Source organism: Pelodiscus sinensis, chromosome 2 (assembly GCF_052426305.1).
Source record: "Pelodiscus sinensis isolate ZL-2025 chromosome 2, ASM5242630v1, whole genome shotgun sequence".
NCBI classification, from domain to species: domain Eukaryota; kingdom Metazoa; phylum Chordata; order Testudines; family Trionychidae; genus Pelodiscus; species Pelodiscus sinensis.
The window spans coordinates 163,381,687-163,406,165 of record NC_143053.1 but is presented as its reverse complement, the minus strand read 5'-3'; the positions used below and the strand labels follow the sequence as shown (position 1 = coordinate 163,406,165).

General features: G+C 44.5%; 1 protein-coding gene across 9 annotated transcripts in view; it reads right to left on the bottom strand.

The window, feature by feature from the left end:
* The window catches only part of EZH2 (enhancer of zeste 2 polycomb repressive complex 2 subunit), a 73,527-nt gene extending 49,423 nt beyond the window's left edge, over positions 1-24,104 (bottom strand). Inside the window, exons 1-4 of one of the 9 annotated variants that reach the window (XR_016348917.1) lie at positions 23,533-24,101; positions 21,878-21,943; positions 5,636-5,759; positions 3,468-3,596 (exon numbers count right to left, since the gene is read on the bottom strand). Coding sequence is in view for 7 of the 9 variants with exons in the window: in XM_089776506.1 (XP_089632632.1) it covers positions 3,468-3,596; positions 5,636-5,759; positions 21,878-21,943; positions 23,533-23,843 (630 nt within the window). In the remaining 2 variants the exon portion in view is untranslated. Of the gene's footprint in view, positions 1-3,467; positions 3,597-5,635; positions 5,760-21,877; positions 21,944-23,532 lie in introns of those variants that run through there. The other 8 variants (XM_089776506.1, XM_089776502.1, XM_089776503.1 and 5 more) reach the window with 8 other exon arrangements.
* Between the last annotated feature and the right edge of the window lie 375 nt (positions 24,105-24,479).

Sequence of the window (24,479 nt, the reverse complement as noted above, 5' to 3'; positions counted from 1 at the left end):
GATATTTAACATACTTAGTCTGGGGCAAAGTGGCAGAGAATCATAAAGGGGATTTAAAAATTGACTTCATCCTCTGAGGCTCTTGTGGATTTCAAAGGAGGAATGAGGAACTCCACATGAAGCCCAAGGCCAGTGGGAAGTTCCGCTGATCCCGGTCTGCATACAGTTGTGCCAGCTTTGAAATGTACAAGAGTCCCTAGTGGAGGCCCTAGCGGGAGCCTGGGATCAACTCCTTGCAGCGCTGCTTTGAAATGCTGCAGCGGTGTTTCAAAAGGACAGCGCCAGACAGCTGAGCCCAGGATCAGCTGTGTGGTGCTGCTGCTTTGAAGTATCCCCTCTCCCCCCCCCCCCCTTGCCGCCGCTATCTGATTGAAGGGGTGGGGGGGAAAGGGGAGAGAGAAATCCACTAGAGAATCTCTTGTTAACATGAGTCATTATGCCGGGGTCAGAGAACCTAACCCATCAAGGGGCTGGGGCACACAGTCTACTAGCTGGGCCTCCTTAGGCTCAGTCAGGGGCCAAATCAGTGAAGGGTTTTTGAGGGGTTTCCCCCCCCCCTTCTCACGTTTGTGCAGCCCCTGACGGATTTTTGTGGTCAAAAGCCCCCAACCCAAAAAAGATTCCCTACGCCTGCATTATTCAAACCAAGAACAAGGCAGCAGGGTCATATGGCATACGAGATGTACATGTTTGGAGGTAAAGAAATGGTAGAGGAAGCACGACAAACTTTTTTCTTCATATCTACTATAACAAGAAGATTTCAGAAGACTTGAGAAATGTTAACATTGTCGTATCTCCTTTCTTAAAGATTGTAACAGTGTGTGGAAACCACCATGTCATCAAAACTGGGACTACGCAAGGATATGTTACTGCCTCATTTTGTTCCTTGCTAAAGATCATCTCTCCAGTGGAGATGACATCCAATATATAATGGATGGGCAGCTCTTTAATCTTAGAGGTCTTCACAGAAGTATAAAATCTTCAGGGCATCTTTTACTCATCTTCAGTATTCTGATGCATACTGCTCACACACACTGAGAATGAACTTTAGTCCATACTAGATTTCCTTACACAAGCTTACCAACATTTAGTAGTCTCAAAATTGAGAAGACTAAAGCGCTCTATCAAATCTGCTTTAGGCTTTGCACATGAGCCACCACAAATCACCATCAAGGGTCAGACTTTGGATACAGTTGAGTACTTTTGCTACCTCAGCACCCAAATTTCTCAAAATACAAGAAACAGCAGTGAGGTCCCTATGTGATTCCTTTCGAAATTACTCGGTCGTGTTTTCATGGACCGTGACCTATGGCAGGGCACCAACACAGAGGCTCTACAAGACAACTGTTGTTCCTATACTCCTGTTCAAAACTTGGGTGACTTAACAGCACCTCAAGAGTCTGGAAGGTACCATCAACTATGCCTCCAGAAAATCCTCCATCTCAAGTGGCAATAAGATGCACTAATGCCAGAATCCTCTCTGAAGCCAATATCATCAGAAATGAAGCAATGATCCTCATTCACCAACTACCTCTGAGCTACACATTTTGTGCAGATAACAGACTTTTAGCTCCCCAAAACAAATCCTCTCCTCTCAGCTTACCCATGGTCAGAGATCCAGTGGTGGTCAGAGGAAATACGACAAAGACACACAAAAAATATCTGAAAAAAACCTGATGTGGACATCACCAACAAACCCCTGTGGGGAAGGGAGGGGACTTTCTCCAGTTGGCTGCTGGCCTGTCATGAAATGTCTAACTATTGCAGGCAGAACTGCCCCGACGCCATGCAGTACTTCTGCTTTGAAGATGGGGAGCCCCATGGCTGGCCATCCTTAGCATGGTCGGCGGCAGGGTAGGGAGCCCGATGGAGAGGAGCCACTGACCTCCCCTGATCCGGGACAGCTCAAGTCCAGAGGATGCCGGACCAGGGAGGTCCAACCTGTACACAAAAGACCCTCCCCCATTATATAAAAGCACACATAAAATAACTATGTTTAAAAATACCTGCCTTATTCAGTATACAGGACTGGCAATTCACCTGGAATGGCTAACTATTCAATATTTTGTTTTATTTTCAGTGTCCCCGTGCCTTATTTACTGCACACTATTCAAACACTGCTTAAAGGACAGCAATGCTAATGTCCTCGCAGGCTTTCCTATGGCACTCCTCACTATTATTTCAGTGCTTCACAAACATACACCCCAGCACCCTCACCACTCTCCCCCCACCTTGCTGCCTCTTTCTGATAGAGGCAGAAAGGAGTGGGGTGGAGCAACTAGTTGACTAGTGTGTCAACTATCTGATAAATTTTTGCTTACTGGATAGTCGACTAGTCGCTTACATCTCTACTCTCCTTTTCATCAAATCATTTCACACCATAAAGTCAGCATACTAGTAGGGATGTAAAATACCGTTTAACCAATTAAACTACATATTTAACAAGTTAACTGGCCCATGTGGCATATCATGAGCAGCTAGAGCACTCGCCACCCACGGCACCACATTATGGGCCCAGCTGGGCTGGAAGGCTCACTGCATTACAGGCAGTGGCTGTTTCAGCCTGGTCAAGCACAGGTTAACAGTTTACACTGATAAGCATGTCAGTAAGGCAATGATTACTGGGCAATCAGTTAATCAGTTACCCCTTTACATCCCTAACTACTATTTTAAGTACGCTGACATTATAGTTTTACAGTTCAAACTACACTCATTTTCAACTTACTTATGTCAGGTCTACACGAAAGGAGAAGGTTGAATCAAGATATGTAACTCCAACTACATTAATTATGTAGCTGGAGTCGACATACCTTGATTCGAGTTTCCCTGCTGTTTCTACAACAGGAGGCCGATGGGAGTAAACACTCCCGATGGCTTCCTTTACTCCTCATAGGAACACTAGCCACCAACAGGAGTGTCCTCTGAATTCGATTTAGTGGGTCTTAACCAGACCCACTAAGTCAAACTCCAGAAGATTGATTATGGCAGTGTCAATTTTCACTGAAGTGAAGCCATAGCCTTAGTTAAGCCAGTGCAAATACTGTAATAGAAGCAAGGGTTATACAAACTAATCTATTCACTATTTTCTTTTATTTTATGAAGCGTAGCCCTGATACAGTTCTCATTTAAGCCAACAGTTTTTCTACTGACGTTATTGACAGCTAGATCACATCCCAAGTGACCATGAGACAAGGCAGCCTGATTAAAGAATGGTAATATGTGGCCTAAGCATTTTAAGCAGCAAAACGAGTCTTAATTTTATGTATGTTAGGATCTTAACTAAGTAGCATTGTATTGATTCCCTCTCAGGAAGCATCTGATAGGAGTAATAATCAATAGTTCTTAGAAAGGAGCTAAGGTTTCATATGAAAAGAACATTAATGGCTACCACATGCTCTGCCAGCTGACTTTTCACCAGTAAAAGCTCACAACCTTGTAACTAGAATTACCACAACACGTTAACCAACCTCCCTGGTCCCACGCAATGAGCTCACAGAAGTCATGATGTGTACAGGCTGTATCCTACGTAGTTTCCATTCTTGATTTAAGATTTCTGTTCTTTCCAGTATCTTCTGACGATTAGAATTAAACATACTCTATTAATGAAAAAATTGTGAATGTTGTAAGCAAATTAAGAAAAAAGTCAAAATTCATTTAATAACCTCTTCAAGTAGTATCAAATCTGCTTTATTAAAAAAAAATACATATTTGAAAACACTAAGAGTACATCTAATCAGCAGTGTTATTTCAGAATAACTGATGCTACAGGAATTCCTCATTTAACACTGGAGATATGTTTCAGAAAATGATCGTGTTAAGTGAAAATGTGTTATGCAGGGTCAATTTTTCCATTGAAAATAATGGAAAAGGTGGGGTTTGCGTTTTAAGCGGTGGTGTCTGTTAGGACCAGGACATAAGGTTGGGGGAGAAAGGGGACTGGGTTACAGCAGGGAGGGGAGGTGTTTGGCTCTGGGGAAGGAAAGGGGAGGGGAAGAGAAGGGAGGGGGATTGGGTTGGGCGTATGCCCCTGTGACAGGTCTGATGGGACCCGCACTGCGTCTGGCGACGGGGGGGGGTTGCTGGGGAACGGCATGGTGAGCGGCGAACCCTCCTCTACTGTGCAGGGAGGCGGGGGAAGCCCCGCGCAGCTGCCAGCAAAGGGATGACTGGGGGTCACCCAGTCACCAGCCTGCAAGCGGGGGCGGAGGAGAGGGGACAAGGCGACCGGTGAGGGGGAGCAAGCGGCGAACACTCCACCGCTTTGCAGGGAGGTGGGGGAAGCCCCGCACCGCTGCCGGCAGCCCCGCACAGCCGCCAGCAATGGGCCAGCTGGGGAAATCGTGTTATTCCAGTGGCAGTCATGTAATTCAAAAAACGTTTCAAAAAAATCGTGCTATCGCGAAAACGTGTTAAGCGGGCACGTGTTAAATGAGGAATTACTCTATTTCAAAGTAACACAGACTACATCTACACTACAAGCAGTTATTTTCACATAATGTCAAGATAATGTCAAGCTGGAGGACTCATTTTATAACCCCCATTTTACGAGTAGTAAGGGACATAGGAGGAAGAGTGTTCTCTCAGACTTCTGCTGTGTAGACTGTGCCAAAATAAGCTATTGCAGCTTAAGCTATGAAACTGACATAACTCAAGTTGCATTGCTTATTTCAGCGTTAGCCCTGCTGTGTAAACATGCCCTAACTACACTAAGCAAGAATACATAAAATTAACACCACTCATTTTCAGCACTTCTATCTGTTTTGAGAAGTATTTTCCTCTAAAATATCTAAATAAAAAATTATTTAAGTTATTTTTCTTTAAAGTAGTCATGTTCACCAGCCTATATTCCCATTATTAAACAATACAAAACCACAGAGAAACTCAATTGTAAGTTATTCAGGCTTGATCTCAACCATGATATTGGGTTTGGGGTTTTGGTTTTTTTTTAATTGAAAAAGGATAGTCAGTCATTTCTGAATTATGGGAAAGTGTAAAAAAATTGAAAGCTTTTATTTATTTTATTTTTTTGTTAAAAGGCCAAGCCATCTCAGCCCTTTCCCCCTCTACATTAAAGGAATTAAACAAAAAATGGGGGGAGAAAGAGCATGGTACAAAAGCACCGAACCAGTTCAATGTTTTCTGTGGACAAGTACTGAAACTAACTGATGTTTATCCCTCTTTCCTTCTCTTCCATGCAAGCCATTTCTGAACGTTTGGAGATCTGGAGTTTCACAGTGGTGCTGGAGAGCAGGGAGGATATGGCAACTCTCCACAGAAACAACTCCCCTAAAACCTGCAAGAATTTTTCAAGCAAAAATGAATACTGATCTTTGGCATATCTAGATTAAATTCAATGTGTAACTAAATTTGTTATGTAATCATCTGCCTACAAATTCATAATTCTACACATTAACACAATTTTTGGTAGTAGCTAGTTCATGTTAATTGAGATGTGAAATACCTTTTATTTAAAAAAAGTGTTTAAATTTTGTTAAGAAAAATCATATTTTCCAAATATATACATATAATATATTGCTATGTGCACAAGTTTAATTCTAATTTATATTTCAGAAAAAAAATCCATTCCAATGCCTACCATATAAAGACTTCAATGAAGGTGATACCGTTGACATACCTTAACTTCATCTGCCCGGCGGAACCTCTTGAGCTGTCTCAGTCTCATGTATTCCGATTTTACACGCTTCCGCCAACAAATTGGTCCCTTTTCAGATTTCTTTCCTGTCTGACCCATGATTATCCTGTAACCAACGATGTCACATTAAGATTCACTGACCTAGACACTATAATTTCGATAGCGTCTTATAGATAATTTTAGAGTGATGAATAGATTGACAACAGTTAAGGGAAAAAAATCAGACATTTACAAAAAAGAGTTAACCTTTCAGGACTTGATCCTGTAACATGCTATACAGTCTGGCCCCAATGTAGCAAAGCAGTTAAGCATGTTTTTAATATTAAGCATGGGAGCAATTGCAAAGGAGTTACTAATGTGCTTACAGTTAAACACATGCTTAACTGCCACTCTGCTCAGCACCTTGCAGGATTGAGCCCTTATTCAGGAAATCAATGGGAAAGTACAGATGCTGAAAAAAAACTCTTCACACTATGAAGTAACTAAAGTTTTTGGAAGTTAAACTTTCTAGTTATAATTCATATTTTAGGTAAGCATGTCAGCAGTTAACCGGTAAGAATCTCCCCTATTAGGCAATGCTTAGCGGTGAACCCAGCCAAGCCCACCATGGCTTGGGCTATAACGTTCCAGCCCAGCTACGCCCACTGCACTGCATCGCAGGCACTCCAGCAAAGCTGGAGCAGCCTCCTGCCTGCAGCAGGCCCAGACAGGCTGTAGTAGACCCCCGTCTGTGCTGCACCACAGGCAGGGACCCACCCCAGCCTAGTCCCTTACCCACAGGATCCAGTTTAACCGCTTAACTGATTAAACGAGTTTACATCCCTAATTTGAATATCAAGCTGGAAACCACGTTACTGCAAATATCACCAAAGACAGAGGAAACCAGAATAAGCTATTTAAACTACTTACCACTGCAAAATGTTTTAACTATAACAGCATTATTGTATAAACACGTATTATGGAAATAAGAGTTTAAAGGTGAATAAATCCACAAGATAGACAAGAAAAATTCTCCAGCTATAGTAAAGGAAGCTATTTACAACAGGAATGTAAAATCCTAGTTAATCAGTTAACAGATTAAATGTTATTTTTAACCAGTTAACTGCTTAAATAGGGTCAGAAAGGGCTGCTCTGGCAGGGCCGCCGGTAAGTATCACCCAGTAAGAGTGATGCTTACCGGTTAACCATTCATGTCCCTAATTTTCAACTGGTCCTAAACAGTGTCCCCTGTAAGCTAGGCATTGTGTGGCCACTTAGGAAAGATTCAAATGCCACCGTGCTGATAAAAAGAGCTCCCACTGCTAGGTTTTTGTTTCTACTGGTGGTGCACATTCACACATGTCTAAGTGCACACAAAATATTTATTCTTCAAATGGGTGGAAAAGATTGAAGGGAACATTGGTTCTAAATCCTGGATAGAAAAAGTATCCCTTTAATTTATAAGATTTTTTCAAACAAATATTAACAAAACGAAAAAAAAATGAGATGTATGTGTGCTCTATTAAAACAAATGTGCACATTTTGCCAATATACCCTTGTAATGGTCTCATAATGCCAAATACAGCTGTCATCATTTAAAAGTACATTGCGCTTCCTGGCTACCAACAGTGCTAGAACTTCTAAAATAAAGCCATTCCCTCAAGACTTACATACACTAAAGAAATGAATTGCTACAACCTATTGTATTTTATTTGAAGTACTTTTTCTTGCAGCAGTCCATTATATTGACAATAGACACCCTGTCCAGCAGAGCTGAAAAAAAAAAAATCTACTGACCTGACAAAAATAGCAATCTCTTTGGCAAGTGTCATCAACTTCTGCAAAATCATTTCTAGCTTTTGTGGTTGTGAAGATAACCTTCTAAATGTAAACTAATGCCAGGTCTACATTAAAAAGTTAGGCTGCCCTTGCAATGTCACAATGAGATGTGAAAAAAAAAATTGACCACATTAGCTCAACGGAAGAATTCTTTCGCTGATCAAGGTATCGCTTCTCAGGGAGGTGGATTAACTAGAGCAGCGTGTCAACTTTTTTTTTTTTTTTAATAAAGTATCACTTAAAAAAAATATTATAAGTATCCCCAGTACCTACAGTTTTCAGAGACACAATTTTTTTTCTACCATTGCAACACATTTGTTTAAACAACTTAATCATAGCAAAGCAGGCGATGAAATTTTTGGGTGTAAAAAGTACAAAAATAAGAAAGCACTGTAAAACTTAAAACAAAAATTAAGTTTTCTTCAAATTTCAGTTGTGTTGATGTATCCCCCCAGACTTCTACTCTTATCACTGGTTGAGAAATACTGAACTAGAGGGATGAGATCTCTTTCCATTCCTTTAATGTGCAGCTGCACCAGGGGTCAGCAATCTTTCTGAAGTGGCAAGCCAAGACTTAACCCTCCTACCCTGGGCCATGTCCCTCTCCCAGGAGGGGTCCTCTCCATTACGCACCCCATGGACCACTTGGGTCAATGCAAACCTTTCTACAGACTACCAGTTGCTAATGGAAACACACTGTTAATTACATAATTATGCACAAGCAATTGCTAGTGTTGCATCTGGGGAGAACGGTTTAATTTAAATTATTAAACAGATTAAGCATTTTAGCTTTCTCATGTTAGTTTATTAAAATTCATTTTAAATAAAGTTAAATATGTCCAACACAAAAGATTTCAATGTTTTGTTTATGTCTGGCAGGGGCGGGGAAACCATTTTTGGGTAAAATTGTGTCCACCCCTCACATCTTCCCTCTGCTCCAGACTCACTATCCTCAGCCCTATGATCCCCCCGCCATCAGATCTTCTGCATCGCCCCATGCCCCTCAGTGCAACCCCTACCCCCTCCCATCCTGCCCCCGCATCCTTCTTCACCCCGCTCCTGCCCTCACAACCCTGGGTCCCCAGCATACTCACCAGCAGGCCAGCAACGCTGGATTGAGGAAGATATTGCATAAATGAATAGTAGTGCAACAGCATGAAATCTTAGCAGTTACACGACTATTCGATAGCCCCCGGGAGATAGCAGCGCGGGCTGTCTGGGGGCTCCCCAGGAGTGGGGCCAAGAGCGCACTGGCTGCCAGCCCCACTCCCGGGGGCTATCGAATAGTCGTGTAACTGCTAAGATTTCATGCCTCTGCTACGGAGGCAGCAGTGCGGGGTGGCAGCAGCCCCTACCAGCTGCCTCTGTCTGCGAGGAGTTTGGACACCCTGTGGACAGGGGCTGCTGTCGCAGACTATCCTCTGTCGTAGACTATCCTCTGTCCACAATGGGCCCAGGCTTACCATGGACAGAGGCTACTCAATGGGCTGCCTCTTATACCATGTAGTTAGCAAGATTAACCAATAATCCTAGACTTACCGGTTAATCATGTAGTCTATTACACGGTGACATTCCTAATGTCAAGTTTAAATTTGTCTCCCACTACCACATGCTACTTTAGTAATTTCCTAACCATCTCTTTTGTAAGACTATCACTTGACCCTCATTAAAACTTTAGATGAAATTGTATTCGTAACAGGAAACTAAAAATCGATTAAAGTGCAGTTACACCCATCCTTCTTCACAAACACACTGCAAAAATAGTATCCATGGTGAACTTCCAGTTAGTATCTAGAATAGTCTTTTGTTCATGGCCCTTGCCTTTACTTCAAGAATTTGGCAAGCTGCTCTCACAATATATGCAGCAGAGCATTGCCCAAGATGCTGAGATGTTATACATGTTATGCTGAAACATTCCCATGAGTATCAAAAAACTTCCCTCTGCTACATCCTCAAACAATTCAGATACTGGGAGAAACGGTGGGAAGACTGGGAGCACAGTTTCCCACTAGCATGTGGATAAAAGAGTTACAATAGAGCGGTCCAACGAATTATGCCAAAGCATACCTTTTCCTTGGCACATCTTTCTGGCCCCAAAACCGTTCAATTTTTATTTCCCTTCACCTTTTAATCTCTGCTGTGACTGTTAAAGCCATCGTACCTCTCCTCTGCCTTTCTTAATATCAGAAGTAAATTCCTTTCCCTCAGAATATGAAAATAACATGTCACACTCTAAATTTTCTTTTTTTTTTAAATTTAAAGGCAAATTTAAGACTCATACAATAGTAAAAAAAAATACACCTAAACAAACTAAAATTGTATGTATAAAACACTGAGACACTGTAATAGTAGAGTCCTCTCACCGCTCTGCAAGCTTGGAAAGTGTCTCTCCTCTCACAGGTTTCTCAATGTCTTTTCTCTTACCATAAACAAGTAAGAGAAAAATCCACGTTTGTTAAGCCAAACCCACACCTCTCTGGGTTGTCATTATGCTAGAATATGCTGTCAACCTGCATCTCTTTAAATGCACCTCCTTTCTGGCCCTTGGGTTATTGTCATAGTGAAATCCTTATTGTGACACTTTCTGGGATAAGAACCCTTTGGTCTGTGCACAAAACCTCAAACTATAGATAAGGCTCCAAACCAGGGATGTGACTGACTAGTCGACTATCCGATAAGCAAATGCTTATCAGATAGCTGACATACTAGTCGACTAGACACTTTCTCCACCCTTGTTGCCTCTATCAGAAAGAGGCAGCAAGTGGGAGGGAGGTAGCAAAGGAGGAGGTGCTTCAAAGCAACAGCACCATATGGAGCCCAGGTGCAGCTGGGGACTCCCCAGCTGACCCTGGTCTCCACCCAGGGCTGCCACTTTGAAACACCACAGGGAGCACAGGGCCGGGGGAAATGCTTAAGTCCCCCGCTGGCCCCATGCTCCCTGCAGCACTTTCGTCTTTGAAGAGTAGCAACAGCGCTGGGATTGTTGCTAAATTTCAAAGGCAGAGGCACCCTTATCGACTAATTGAATAGTAGATGCAAGTTGCATTGATATTCAATTAGCCAATTAATCTAAATTTAACACCCCTACCCCAAACACCATTTCCCCATCCCTGTAAGTCAAAAAAGATTTTCTCTGAGTAACATACATTTGGGGTAGCAAGAAAGATATTTCCTATGCATCATCTACTCTAACCCTTTTGTCAGAGACTAACTGTCAGGAATTAATTTCCCTCCCTTAACTTCAAGGGTCTCTCTAATTCCTCTTTCCTCCAGTCCATAGTCATATTTGCCTGTTTGACACTGTTCAAAGATGGCTTACCGAGTTCTGATTCATTATACTAAATTATCTTTCCTCTACAGTCGCTTATAGGCCACCAACTTTTATAGGTGATATCCATCACATTTTTTCTTATGCCCATTCTCCTGCTTAAATTGATTTAAGGAGACTTCTTGGTTCTCTGGTTCCTTTTCCAATGCTTATCAGAAGGGTCTAGTCACTACAGTATATACAGTCCATGTTTACCTCTTATCTCTTTCTCTGCGTGATTTTCTTCACCCTGTGTTTCAACAGTTATACAAATTCATTGTCTTACAAGAGACTTTTTTTCCACCTTTTAAACAAATCAAAGTTACTGATAATTATTGTCTGGTCTACGCTTACAAAATTAAATCAACCTGGGTGTAAAAATTTAAAAATGAAAAAATGAAAGACTGAGCCTTGAATGATAGACAGGTTGTCCAAACTCCCAATATAGTTATTTCTTCTACCTAGCTAGTGCTTCTGGAAGAAGTAGATTAAACATAATAATGGAAAAAACACTTGTAGGAAGTATTTATACTATGGCACTACAGTTGCACAACCGCAGCTTCACCATTACAGGTTGCACCTCCCTAAACCAGAACTGACTGGTCCAGCAACATCCATGGAGGTGAGTCAGGCAGCAGAAGGGCTGGCAGCTGGGAGCCCTGCTGAGCTGGGAGCCCACTGCTGCCAGCAGCAGCAAGGCAGTCGGACAGGGGCCATCAATATGGGCAGGGTGACCAACCAGAGAGGAAGTGGATCTGGTGGCAGGGGACCTCCTCTAATCCAGCAAATTCCCTCATTCAGGACCAGTCAGGTCCTGAGGGTGCTGGACTAGGGAGATGCCACCAGTACCACCATTACACTAAAATCATTTACTGGAGAACAATATTAATTGAACCTTTGAAATGAAGAAGCATCTGAGCAATGCTCCTTTGAAATGAAGGAGCAAATGTCTGACATATTTACGAATATACTGTACCTTAGACAGTGGAACCAGCCAAAAAATGGTTATTTAGCCAAATCACAGCCTAAAGTTTTGAAACACAGACTAATACATGGCATTCTGTTCATACAAAGTATGGGTATAAGCCTGATGGATTAAATCCTTCTCCCTCCAAAATTCTATTCTCTCTCTCTCTCCCCCTCGTATGTTCAATATTTACATAGACAAATAAGGAAGAATTACTTTCCTCCAAAGGAAAAAAGAAACACTTTGCTCAAGATGCTCACTTTCTCAAGCTGCAAAACTAAATTACCAATAGTGGGAAATCCAGGTGAGCAATTATGTCCCAAAAGCATGGTGGAAGACAGCTAAACCCTGCTCCATTGTACTTAAAATAGATCTTTTTAGGCAGAAAGGCCAAAAGTGATTATATATACTATATTCAATAGTAGTACTGTATACAGAAGTTTTCATGTAGGAACAAATTCAGTCGTCATTAGTTTCCCTTTTGTTGACTGATCTAAGATTACAGGAGGCCCCCCCCCCCCCCCCCCCCCCCCCCCGACTCACGACTGCCTGAATTTCAACCCCCCACACTTACAACCATTTTTTAAGTGTGCAAGGGGCTGGAAACCCCCGACTTACGTCTTTGGCCCGCACCTATCATAAATGAGGGTTCGAGTTACAATGCCCCCGACTTGCGACGCTTCCTCTGAACCAATCGCATCGCAAGTTGGGGGCCTCCTGTACTTATGAATTTCCAGTTATTGCCTTTAGGATTGACAAGTCCTTTGTCCCAGGATCAGTCCTAGTATAAGTATTCTAGGATTGAAACCTTGATGTTTACAGTAGTGTAGTCAGTTTGCCTGTCCGGAGGGGTTCCTCCTCCTCCGGCTCAGTGGGCGGCCAGTCCGCCCCACTGCGCTGCCCCTTTAAGGCCGGCCCCGTTAGTTCACTGGGCACAGTCCAGCCCTTAGCTCAGGGGGTGACAGTCACAAACCACCATTGTCAGTTTATAAGGGGTGGTCAGACCCTTGGTGCTGGGTGGGGCAGTAACCCAACACAGTCAGTCATAAGCAGGGGCCAGGCCCTCAGTTCAGGGCGTGGCAACAAACACTCAGTCAGGTAGCTCCTTGTTCAGGAGGGGTGCAGACGGATCGCCTGTGGCAGTGGCGAAGGGGGAGGCTGCCACCCAATACATGGGTGGCGGGGGGGCGCAGGCCCACCCACTCCACTGCGCCCCGGCCCAGGGCCCTAGGGCAGCAGTGCTGGCTGCTTTGGCTCAGCGGGGGCTCCCGCCCGAAACGTGCAGGCCTAGGGGCCTTTAACAGCCCCTACTATCCTGGGCCACTTCTGTTCTCCCCCTCAGGCGGTACCTGGGTGTCAGGCGGTGGAGGCAGAGAGTCCAGGAGAGTCTCGTCCCACCGGGGCGGTCCGGTCCGGTCTGTGGCCGCTTGCAGGTCACCGGGACTCAGCTGGGCTCCAGATGCGGGCAGGGTCGGGCGGTTGAGCCAGGCCTCTCGGTCAGGGTCCGTGGAAATCCTCAGCGGCGCCTCCAGTCGAGGTAGCCGAGGCCGTGGCTGGTGCCGCTTCTCCCGGTCCCGGGGCCGGCACTGGGGCACAGGTTTGGGCTGGCCCTGTGGCTCCGCCGTGGCGTCCGGGCAGGTAGGCTGGCTGTGCTGGGCCTCCGCTTCCCAGGCAGGGAGCCAGTAGTCTGCCTCTGGGCCCCGGCAGGTAGGAGGCCCAGGCCAGGCCTCAGTCTCCACTCCCCAGGCTGGGAGTCCAGGAGAGGCCTCTAGCCGCTTGGCAGGCTCAGCCCTGACTGAGGCTGCTGTCTGGGCTTTTATAGTCCTGGGCCCGCCCCTTGGCTTCCGGTCAGGTGACAGGGCGGGGTTAGCCTCAGCCCAACATGGCATCCGGAGGGGTTCCTCCTCCTCCGGCTCAGTGGGCAGCCAGTCCGCCCCACTACAAGTAGCAACACACACTATAGGAACTACAGTATATTTACAAATATAGTGTATTGATACATTTAGCACAGTCACTAACACCCCAATTTCGTAAGATATATATAGGCAGGGCTCAACAAATCACATAATCTACTCGCCCATGACAAGTAGATTACAAGCCGGCACAGATCTGCGCATGTGCAGCTCGCAAAACCGCACGGCTGGTGAGCAGGGCTCGCCGCCGCTTGGCGAGCCCTGTATATAGGGACTGTATTTCCATACCATATACTGACACCATTCCTTCTAGAACAAGTTGAGGAATTAGCCATCGTCCTCACCACCTTCATCTTCCCCATTGCAACAAGTAGCCATCATTCTGGCACCTCTCAAGGACTTCTTCATCTTCTCCTATAGCCCCTAGGCTGGGATATCACTTTTGTAATATTGCACTGGCGTTATGTTTAATGCATATTCAGCAGAGGATATTTCCCTTTTCTCATTATTTGTAGTTTCTTACCTTACTAATGATAAACTTTTTTCTATAGGTCAATATATCACTGATCTAAATTTATTATCATATACATCAATTTGTTACTGTGGGCCTTTTGTGGTTGTCTATTACATTTGTTATTTCTCTCCTACCTGGTTATTCAGTCTGGTCTTAACCAATTATTTTGGATATTTCAAAGTAATGATGTACCTGCTAAATTTGAGGGTCCTCATGGAAACCTCTATGCCACTGAAGGCTGCTTTATCTAGATCAGTGTTTCCCAATTGGTGTGGCACTCTTAAAGTGACAGTCTATTTTGCGGGCCGTGGGATTGGGTTTTTTTTTGCGCTCAACCACCAATTCTGGCAGGGCTTTTTTTGTTTTCTCGATAAAAATTCTGAAGAGGGTTCCGTAGCCAAATAAAATTGAGAAACACTGATCTAGATGAAAGGTCCCAAATACATGTACACTGACTTTGCTATTTGGGTGAAAGGTCTCAGGTATGTGCATGCTAGCTTTGCTTTAACTCTGCATACAGGATGTGACCTGTAAGTCCCTTGTTATATCCAAACTGCCAATATAAACTTACTCTAACCTACTAAAATGAACATATCATCAAACCCATAAGGAAATAATAAATCTAAGTCCATATTTACAGCACAGTACAGTATGTATGTGTGTGTATATATGTATGTATATACAGAGAGAAAGAGACAAGCAAGCAGGTTAGCCTTCTAGGCTACACTTTCCCATGGTTATGGTTAAATCACGTTCTTCGGAAATGTTAATTTTGTCCTACTCTGACTATACCAGTCACATGCACCAGCCAAATACAGCTGGTTGACTTTCAGATAGAGGAAATTACCACACAGACTAGAAAAAAATAATTTTAAGCTGCACTTCAGAACCTGGAAGATACAATTGCTTCAAGCAATCTATTTTTTTGAAATTCAAACAAGACTACAGTACTTACTAACAATTGTGACTAACAATTTGTCTCAAAGTACAATTTTGTTTCTTTAAGTTATATCAAATAGTTTTGAGGGAAGAAAGATAATGAAAAGATGTACATTTTGAAGAGAGAGGTTGCAATGTACAGAAATTGTTCCAAACTTAGGAGAGACATCATGAGAAAAGGAAATAAAGGCAACACAAAGTGAAATTAACAGAGCAATGGTCTTAGATCGTAAATGAAGATGTAAACATATAAAGGAGAATAATCAACTCATGTGTTTCTGGTTTAACATTTTAATTTAACTCTAACAGATTTTTAAGTGGAGTTGGGAATCTCTGGCCCATGGGCCAAATCTGGCCCAATATTTCAATTCATCCAACCAACTGCAAATCTCTGTGCAGCAAACCAGAAGCTGTAAACCTGTCCCTGCAGTCCTTAGGCAGAGAAGTGATCACAGAAGTGTCTGTGCTGTCCCTTTCCCCACAGGACTAACTCCTCAGCCCATGACCCACTGTGAGTTAAGTGTCCTTTTGACTGGGCACTCAATCTGTGCTGGCTAACTTGTGACCATTACCCCAGGAGCAAATATCTAAAATATGCATAAAGAGCCAGTACTCACAATCTATTATATATTTGAGTTTGTCCGTCTGCCCATCTGTTTGTTCAAGTATGCCTCCTAGACACTAAGAGCTAGGACCACCACATTATGTATATAGTTTCCTCTTATCCAAATGTAAAGCAAGGTCAGGGTTTGGTTATGTCAGGCAAATGGAATGTACCTAAAATGGGATTGCTTCTCATAAAAATCATACAGAAAAAAGAAAGGCTCACCAAGCAGGTGAAAGAGGCTGGCTGGGGGCATGCCTTGCCTCTGTCCAGCACTTACTCAGGCATCCTTGGGGAGGGGGAAGAGGGGCGGTTAAATACAAATAGAATAATCATATTCATCAATAACAACCATTTCATAGACCCATTACTCAACAACTGTTACAAGATTGGTTGCACACTAGGGATGTTTAACTGATTAATCAACATTTATCTAGTAGTCGATGATGGAATTTCCATCAAGTAGTCGATAAGGGTATACATTTCAAAGATGAGCAGCAGGGAACCTGCACCAAGGGGGACCAAAGCAGTCCCTGCTCACACAGGGTCCTCTGCTGAACCTCTCCCTTTGAAATGTACAAGAGCTATGGGAAGCTCTTGTACATTTCAAAGGAAGAGGCGCAGCTGTGGGAACTGGTATAAGCAGGGACCACTCTCCACCCCCTCCCCTCCCGGCTCTCCCTGCCCTTGCTGCCTCTCTCTGATGGAGGCAACAGGGAGCAGGGGAGAGCAACTAGTCAAATCACTATTTGACTACATGATAAGGATATGCTTATCCAATAGTCGACTAGTCGCTTACATCCCTATTTGCAAACATATAACAGTGGCTACAGCAATGGTCTATCTAGTTATATTTTAATTTGATGTCACACGAATCCACATTTGACACCTCCTTATTTGGCTATATATTCTCTACCAGTCAGCCAGCCACACACTGAAATAAATTGCTCTAAGAACTGTTTAGAGAAGTGAAACAATAATTAATACTTTGCTGGATAGATTACATAAATTCAATTACATAAATTAAAAAATTCTTATCTACAGTATTTACAGCATTAGAGTAGGTTTCAGTGTGGAGTCCAGTCAAACTTGTAACATTAGAAGCACTGTTGACATTACCATTTAAGATCCAACATTACAAACATGGGTAAACTGACTAATCCTATGTGGGATGAACATGGAACTTTTTTATCTCATGAATGAAGACCTTTAATGTTTGACATATTATAAGTAAAGACCAGTAAGAAGAAGTTTGCTACAAAAAGTTCATATTTCTTGATCATTTGGCAATTCCATGGTGATTTTGCTCTCTAAGGAAAAGATGTATTTTTTTAGAATTGGCAACTGACACATTTACCATTAGATGTCCCCAATATGCTTTTCTCAGTCTCTCTTCTGTTTCTCACACAAAAAATCCTTAAGGCAGTGGTCCCCTAATCGTGGAACATTCCTCTGTGCCCTCATAGGGAGGTATGACAGGGGTGCACAGTGGGACGTAGACCACACCCACAATGGGGCAGAGAGAACACCGTTCAGTCATGTATCAGAGGGGTAGCCGTGTTAGTCTGAATCTGCAAAAGCGACAAGGAGTCCTGTGGCACCTTATAGACTAACAGATTTATTGGAGCATAAGCTTTCGTGGGCAAAGACCCACTTCATCAGATGCAGGTAGTGGAAATTACAGAGGCAGGTATAAATATAAGAAAAGAGTACCCATCAAGAGTAAGCCTAGCAATAACGAGGTCAATTCAGTCAGGGAGGATGAGGCCCACTTCTAGCAGCTGATGCGTCCACAAAAGCTTATGCTCCAATAAATCATTCAGTCATGTTCTGCCCCCATCTCCACCTTGACCCACCCTAAGCTGTAGCCTCTACACATGATTCTCACCACCTGCTCCCAGCCCCACTCCTCATTTGGTGGCTGTCTCAGTAGATTGATAGCAATTTGGTAAGATCTTATACTGAACTATTATCTAATCGGAGAATTAGGATCTTCACTTCTTGGTGGAATTACATGGGCAAGAAAATGTCCATGTGCACCTGTTGAGGATAATTAGAACATGAGTATCCTGGTCTGAAAGCCATTAAGATGAAACTTTCAACAAAGGTTTTTATTTTGTTTGGTTGATTTTTTATTTATTTTGTCTGTCTTGAAGTTTGACAAAAAAACCCATAGATTTTACAGAGGAGGAAAAAAAAACACCCACATTCCTCAGTCTGGATGCACAGTGATAAAATACAAGACCAGAGCGTCTAGACTCATCCCGCTAATCCATTAGTTCTGCCTCCACCGCACCACAGGAAGCATGGATATAGGATTCCTGGAAGGCTGAAGAGAAGATCTGAGTGTGACTGCCATTCATCACACTGCATATGCAGCCGCAGCATCTCAGAGGAGCTGTAGCCACCAATGCAAAAGACTGGGGGAGGTTTTGGACTGGCTTCTACATGCAGTCCTGACAGTGCATGGTACCCAAACACCCTGCACATGCAGACCCAGGGTGAGGAGGCGGGCCCAAAGAGCAAAGCAAGGACCACGTGGCTGCCCTGAAGGGAGGAGAAGCAACTGAGGTGTTTGGGGTCACTCAGCCACTCTGCCATTACCCTTCCCTGAAGGCCAGTCGATGAATCCACACTCCACTCTCTGGGCCTTACACTAGAATCTTGTGACTAAGCAGCAGCATTCTTTCAAAAACCTCTTATGATCATTCTCCTTTGAAATCTCGCAGGCACTCCAACGGTGTACTTGCAGACGGGTGTTCAGAAGACAATGTACTAACAGAGAGCTAAGCTGCTGCCATTTGCAAAGGGAGGTGTGGCTTCCGTTTGCAATAGTCTGCACCACAGATTGTCAGCATAGAGAGGACTAAGGAAATTACTAAAGAACTGTGGGATACATCTGGAAAACTTCTGGGACCCAAGCCAAGCTGGTGCCACGTGCACATAGGAATACAATAGGGTTTGTACCTTAATCCCATTTAACAGAAGCTTAGACCAATGTTCCCTCTAATTTTTTTCATCCATAAAGTAATTAGTTAACTGATTAAAAGATAAGTTTAACTGGTTACCTGATTAAATGGAGGCAGGTGGAAGAGCTAGAGCAGCAGGCCACAGGCAGAGGACTGCTCCCAGTAAAGGTTAACCATTACCTGGTAAAGCATCCCATTATGGGTGATACTCACCAGGTAACCAGTTACCTGTTACATCCCTAGTAGAAACACATTCTGCTGACTGTGGGTGCTCTGCTAATCAGCTGAGTGGCATTTGAATCTCTCCTGTGTGGTTGCCCAAGTACTCAGCTTACAGGGAACACTGGCTTGGACCCTCTTGCCCAGGGTCCGGTGACCCCAGGTTCAAATAATTGGTGAGTGGAGCCGGAGGAGAAGGGCGAATTGGAGAGAGCTTCAACTTGAGCCTAGGATGAAGCCCAGGTTTTGGATACATCTATACAGCAATGCAAGAGACAGCTTCAGCTCCTCTTGCCTAGACCCCAATTGATCTCTCCTGTCCAGTCTCAACTATCCAAATTAATATATGCCTACACAGTGTAGCAATTCATTTTAAACCATTCACAGGAAGATAGTGCCACCTACAACCTCAAATCTTCAATAACGGTCCACGAGGACAGACAGAATATCTATTTCAGAAGCTAAAATAAAGTTTCCTTCTTGCACCCTGATTCAGCAAAACTCTTAAGCATGTACTTTAGCAAGTGTTATGCATATACTTAAATTATGGCCAGTGTCTTCAAATTCTTCCATAAACTTACCTCCTCTACCATCTTTCTATTCTTGCATCCATTTAACACTTTTCACATCAAACTTTTTTCCACATCAAGATTTTTTCTTTCTTGCATCTCTCTTCAAAACGTATAGTAAACCCTACTTGTACTGTCACCTCTCCTGCTCTTTTTTCTTCTTCTCTCCCTCACCCTATTATTTGGAATTATCTCTTGCACCCTTAACAAATTTAGAGTAACTCACCATTTCAAATAATCATTTGGTCTCCTAGAATAACTGTATGAGGATGTAAAGTTTTATAAATGTTCCAAGTCACAAGGGTCCCATATATCATCGGTATTAGGATTACTGCATACATTAGTGGCATGGGGAACAGTGCCTACTAGCAAAAGTACAAATTGCTTAAATAATTCCTTGATAACTCTACAGAGAATTCACTACTTCTGGAAGCTATCCAAGGACCACTAGGACAGGCACACAGTATACTAAACTTGAACATCACTAACATGGATTCAGGGCAAAACTGCAACTGATCAGAACCAGAATCAGAGAGGCTACTATATGCACACAATAATGTTTGAGACTTATAACATAACAGTTCTTAGAACAACTTTTTGATATGTTGGAAAATCAATTTAGATCCAGCCATACTAGATAAGAACAACTTGCTTGGAAACTGCTGATGTGAACAAAATTAGTCTTCAAAGTTAGCACCTGTGTTTATTCAGCTACACGATGACTTAAGAACACAGTATTTTTATTTTATGTACAGGCAGTCCCCGGGTTACATGGATCCGACTTACATCGGATCCCTACTTACAAACGGGGTGAGGCAACCCCGCACTAGCTGCTTCCCCCCAGCAGACCAGAGAGACGCGAAGCTAGCACCCCCGTCCCCCAGCAGACCAGGGAGACGCGGAGCGGCTTTTCTCAGCAGACACCTCAGCTTGAGAATAAAGGACTGAGGGAAGTGAGGTGTGGGAGAATAAAACTGAGCTCTGGAGAAATGTTTGGCTACAGTTTCCCCTACAATATGTACCAGTTCCGACTTACATACAAATTCAACTTAAGTACAAACCTACAGTCCCTATCTTGTACGTAACCCGGGGACTGCCTGTATTTATTTTACATTGAAGGTTATCTTCACAACTAAAAGCCTAAAGCTTCAGATGTTTCCAAATCAAATCTTAGGGCCTAACACATACTAATTATGACATCACCTTCAAATCCAAGAGATCTGCTGTCTCTTTACAGCAATTTGCCTAGATTGGGATTTAAAGGTTCCAACAGCCTCCTCACGGAACATCAGCTTCTGGAAGACTATGTAAGAGCAAATGAGACTGAAGCAGACCTGTGGCCCAAATGCCTAAACATCTCCCTGAAGAAGGGAGTCCCCCCACCCCGTTTGGGGAGTGTAATTTCAATTTTTTCCCGCCTCCTCCCGGGGAATGGAGGGTTTTGCTGTGCATTTTGATCAGGCGTTTTAAAACCTCTTTTGCCTTGTGATGGCGTGAGGGGACATCCCCACAGTCAAATTGCCCCTGCATCCACCACTAGCCTGAAGTTAATCAATGGGAGGTCAGGGCACTGGGTTTAAGGAAGGGACAAGCTGTACTCCAAATGCAACAGTAAGGGCCTTTAAATCCCATATATATGCTGATTATATGTAATGATTACTATATTTCAGTCCTCTGTTTCTTATTGAAGAGAACTATTTTCTATTGTCAACATTGCTAACTAAATTCCACTTGAAGTCTTCAGTAGTTCCAATGAGAAGCAGAAAAGAAAACAACTTAACCTTCAAATTCCCAGCTTCAATTTACAGGACTAAGTTAAAGATATATATAAAAATAACAGCTCATTTGATTTGCCTGTTAGTGACAAAGAGTTCCACAAAGTCACTTTTTGAAGCAGTTATCTTTTAATATCCCTGTGACAAACCCAAATCCTGCAGATTGCGGTCAACCTAAACTAGTGACTATTGAATATGGCATAGTTTTAAGACAAAATAATTGTTGACACCTCATGGGAAGCTTTAAAAAAATGTTCATGTAGACACTTCCACCACTGCCTTTCAATAACTAGGTACATTTTCATGAAAACAAGAGGTGTCTCCTAAGAATTTGTCTCATCGTTTAAAGATAACCCTTTATTTAATGTCTCAAACATCTTCAAAACAGCTAAGCAACAGAGGATTGTCTCTTTAGGTGAGTGAATAAAAAGTACATAGAATTAAAAAGTTAACATATTCTCTAATATCCTATTCACATGCAAGATTCCACACTAAAATAATAAAGAAAACAAAACCAAATAAGAGTGCTATATTGCAGGATTGCTCATGAGGTATCAACAGGTCTTGAATATTCACATTTTAAGAGACCAAATTGAAAGTACTTACAGTACAGTGCTTACAAGTACTCACCCTTCACAACATGCTTTCTGGTTACCACAAATAAACATTCCAGGGGCTCCCAATTTGATATGGACACTTAGAATAAACAGAAAGAGTGGCCTTTTAATTAACTCTTACAAATTGCATTCAGACTCTAGAGCATTACTCTCTAAAACTAGATAACGAAATCCCAGGTTAGAAATTCAATAGAATCCCCAATACATACTTCTGATCCCTTTACATTTGTATCCTGGTGTAAACCTATACAACTCCATTCAGTGGAATAGCACAAAAGGTGAATTTTGCAAACACAAATCTAAAAATGAAGTCTTTCAAGGTCTTCATTTCTGAGAGGGAAAAGAAAAGAAATCTGAACTCCCAACTTTCTAATGCTGTATGGTTTCCACTCCAGAACAATGTGGATAGTATTTCAGAACTAGAAAAGAAGCTACTTGAACAAAATCCAAATTAATTTACATAAACACACCTACAAGCTTCTTTTCTTCTTCTCACTCCCAATAACTTCTGAATCACCTGCAGGCAACTATTAAACATTGAACACTACAATAATACCAGATTACACATCAGTCTTACTGCATCATATTTACCAGCCACTCGTTGACTCTTACAGTGTGAATAAATAGGCAGCTTCCTCCAACACCACCCCCTTACACCTACCAAAAATGACTCAATAAAAAACATATTTTTTGAAGTGTGCTCATGTTCAATACACTTTGTTCTAGAATCACAGTCTTCAGCCTATCTGAACTTGGGAAAAGCCAGGCAATGCTGTGGAAGACAGGGACCCAGTACTGAACTTTAGAAATTCGGAAGTTCACTCGAGTTGCTTTCAGGTACGTTTGTCAGTAACACGCCCCCACTGCCTTTGCATTTAACACCTTTGCTGCTACACCCAAGATTTGCGTATACATAGAGAAGGGGAATGTAAGGGGAGACTCAAAACAGCAACTCGTATGAAACAGCAAAAGGAGGAACAACCCAGAGACAGCTCAACAGCCCCCGCACGGAACATCAGCTTCCGGGAGACTATGTAAGAGCACATGAGACTGAAGCAGACCTGCCCAAGTGCCTAAACGTCTCCCCGCAGCAAGGAGCCCCCCGCCCCGCGTGGGGAGCGTAATTTCAATTTTTCCCGCCTCCTTCTCGGGGAACGAAGGGTTTTGCTGCGCGTTTCAATCAGGCGTTTTAAAACCTCGTTTGCCTTGTAACCGGGGGAGGGGGGGAGGGGGTTCCCCACAGTCAAACTGCTCCTGCACCCGCCACTAGTCTGAAGTCAATCAATGGGGAGTGAGGGAACTGGGTTTAAGGAAGAGACAAGCTGCGCTCCTCCTCGCGCCCGCCCTCGTTAGGGGTCCCAAGCCCTCGGCTCTAGTCCCGTCTTTGTCTCAGTCGGGTCGGTCCAGGGGAGGGGATCCCCTCCGCCGGGGTGGGCAGAGCCAACTTAGACAAAGGGCGCTTCACGCTCCGTGTCTCTCTCCAGCTGTCACCGGCCGGCAGCGCGCGCCCCGCCACCGCCCGCTCCCCCGCGCGCCCCGCCGCCCTCTCCCGCTGGGGGGGGGGGAGTTTCCTCGCGGCTGCCCCCCCCCATTCAATCCCCCAGCCACCTCCCCCCGGACAAAGGGCGCAGGTTAGAAATAGCCGTTCCCGCGCGCTCGCTCGCTCACCCCCGCTCCCCAACGCCCGCCGGTGCTGGTGCTGCTACCGCTACCGCCGCCGCCTCCGGGTCCCCGCTTCGCTCTGCCGCCGGATTCACCCTCCCGGACCGAGCGCCAAACCCGGCGGCCCAATCGGCATCACGCTCATTGGAGAGAACCAAGCACCGCCCCGATTGGACGGACGTGGAGGGGCCGCCTGAGCCAATCCGCCTCGGCCAGAGGCGGTGCCGGGGGCGGAGCGTTCGCGCCCCACGTGTGGGGGGGAGGAAAGAAGAAGGGGGTGGAAGGGCGCTCTTTGTTCTCGCGCTGGCTGGGGACATGGCGAGTTCCGTGCTCCCCTCGCGCGCCCCTCAGCCCCCCCCCCCGGGGCGCCCGTAGCGGCGCGCGCGGGCAATGGGGGGAGCCTTGAAGTCCCCGTCGGCTGCGGGCGGCGAAGTCTTTGGGGGTTGGTGGAAGAGGAAGCGCCCGCGGAGCCCGGGAAGGGAGGGGCCAGGCTGTTGGGCGCTGCTGAGTTTGAATCAGTTCGAAAGTGGGAGCGGTAACGGTTTTAACTGTCATGCGGCTCCAGCGCGCGCGGGCAGCTCTGGGCGGAGACTAAGGTTCAGCCGGCTCCACTCAATATCCCTCCCCTTTGCCTGTTGCTTCCCGCGGGCGGGCGGGCTGGCAAGCGGTCCGGACCTTGACCCGCTCCGCCCTGCCTCGTTCCCAGCCCCGCCCCCAGCCTTAGCTTCGCCGAACGAGTTCCCAAACCGGCTCTGCTAAACCGGTTGTAGCGCCGCCCGGGACCTGCCACCTTCCCCACGCAGCTTGCGTCAGTAACTGCATCGCTGCCCTGACTCCCGGGGCACGGAAATTGCCAGGCGGATCAGAAACGTGCCCAGCGTGGAGGGGCCCTTCTCCCTCCCCACCATGCGTGCTCTGTGCTTCGCCTACGCCATACAGAGAACTGCCCCCTC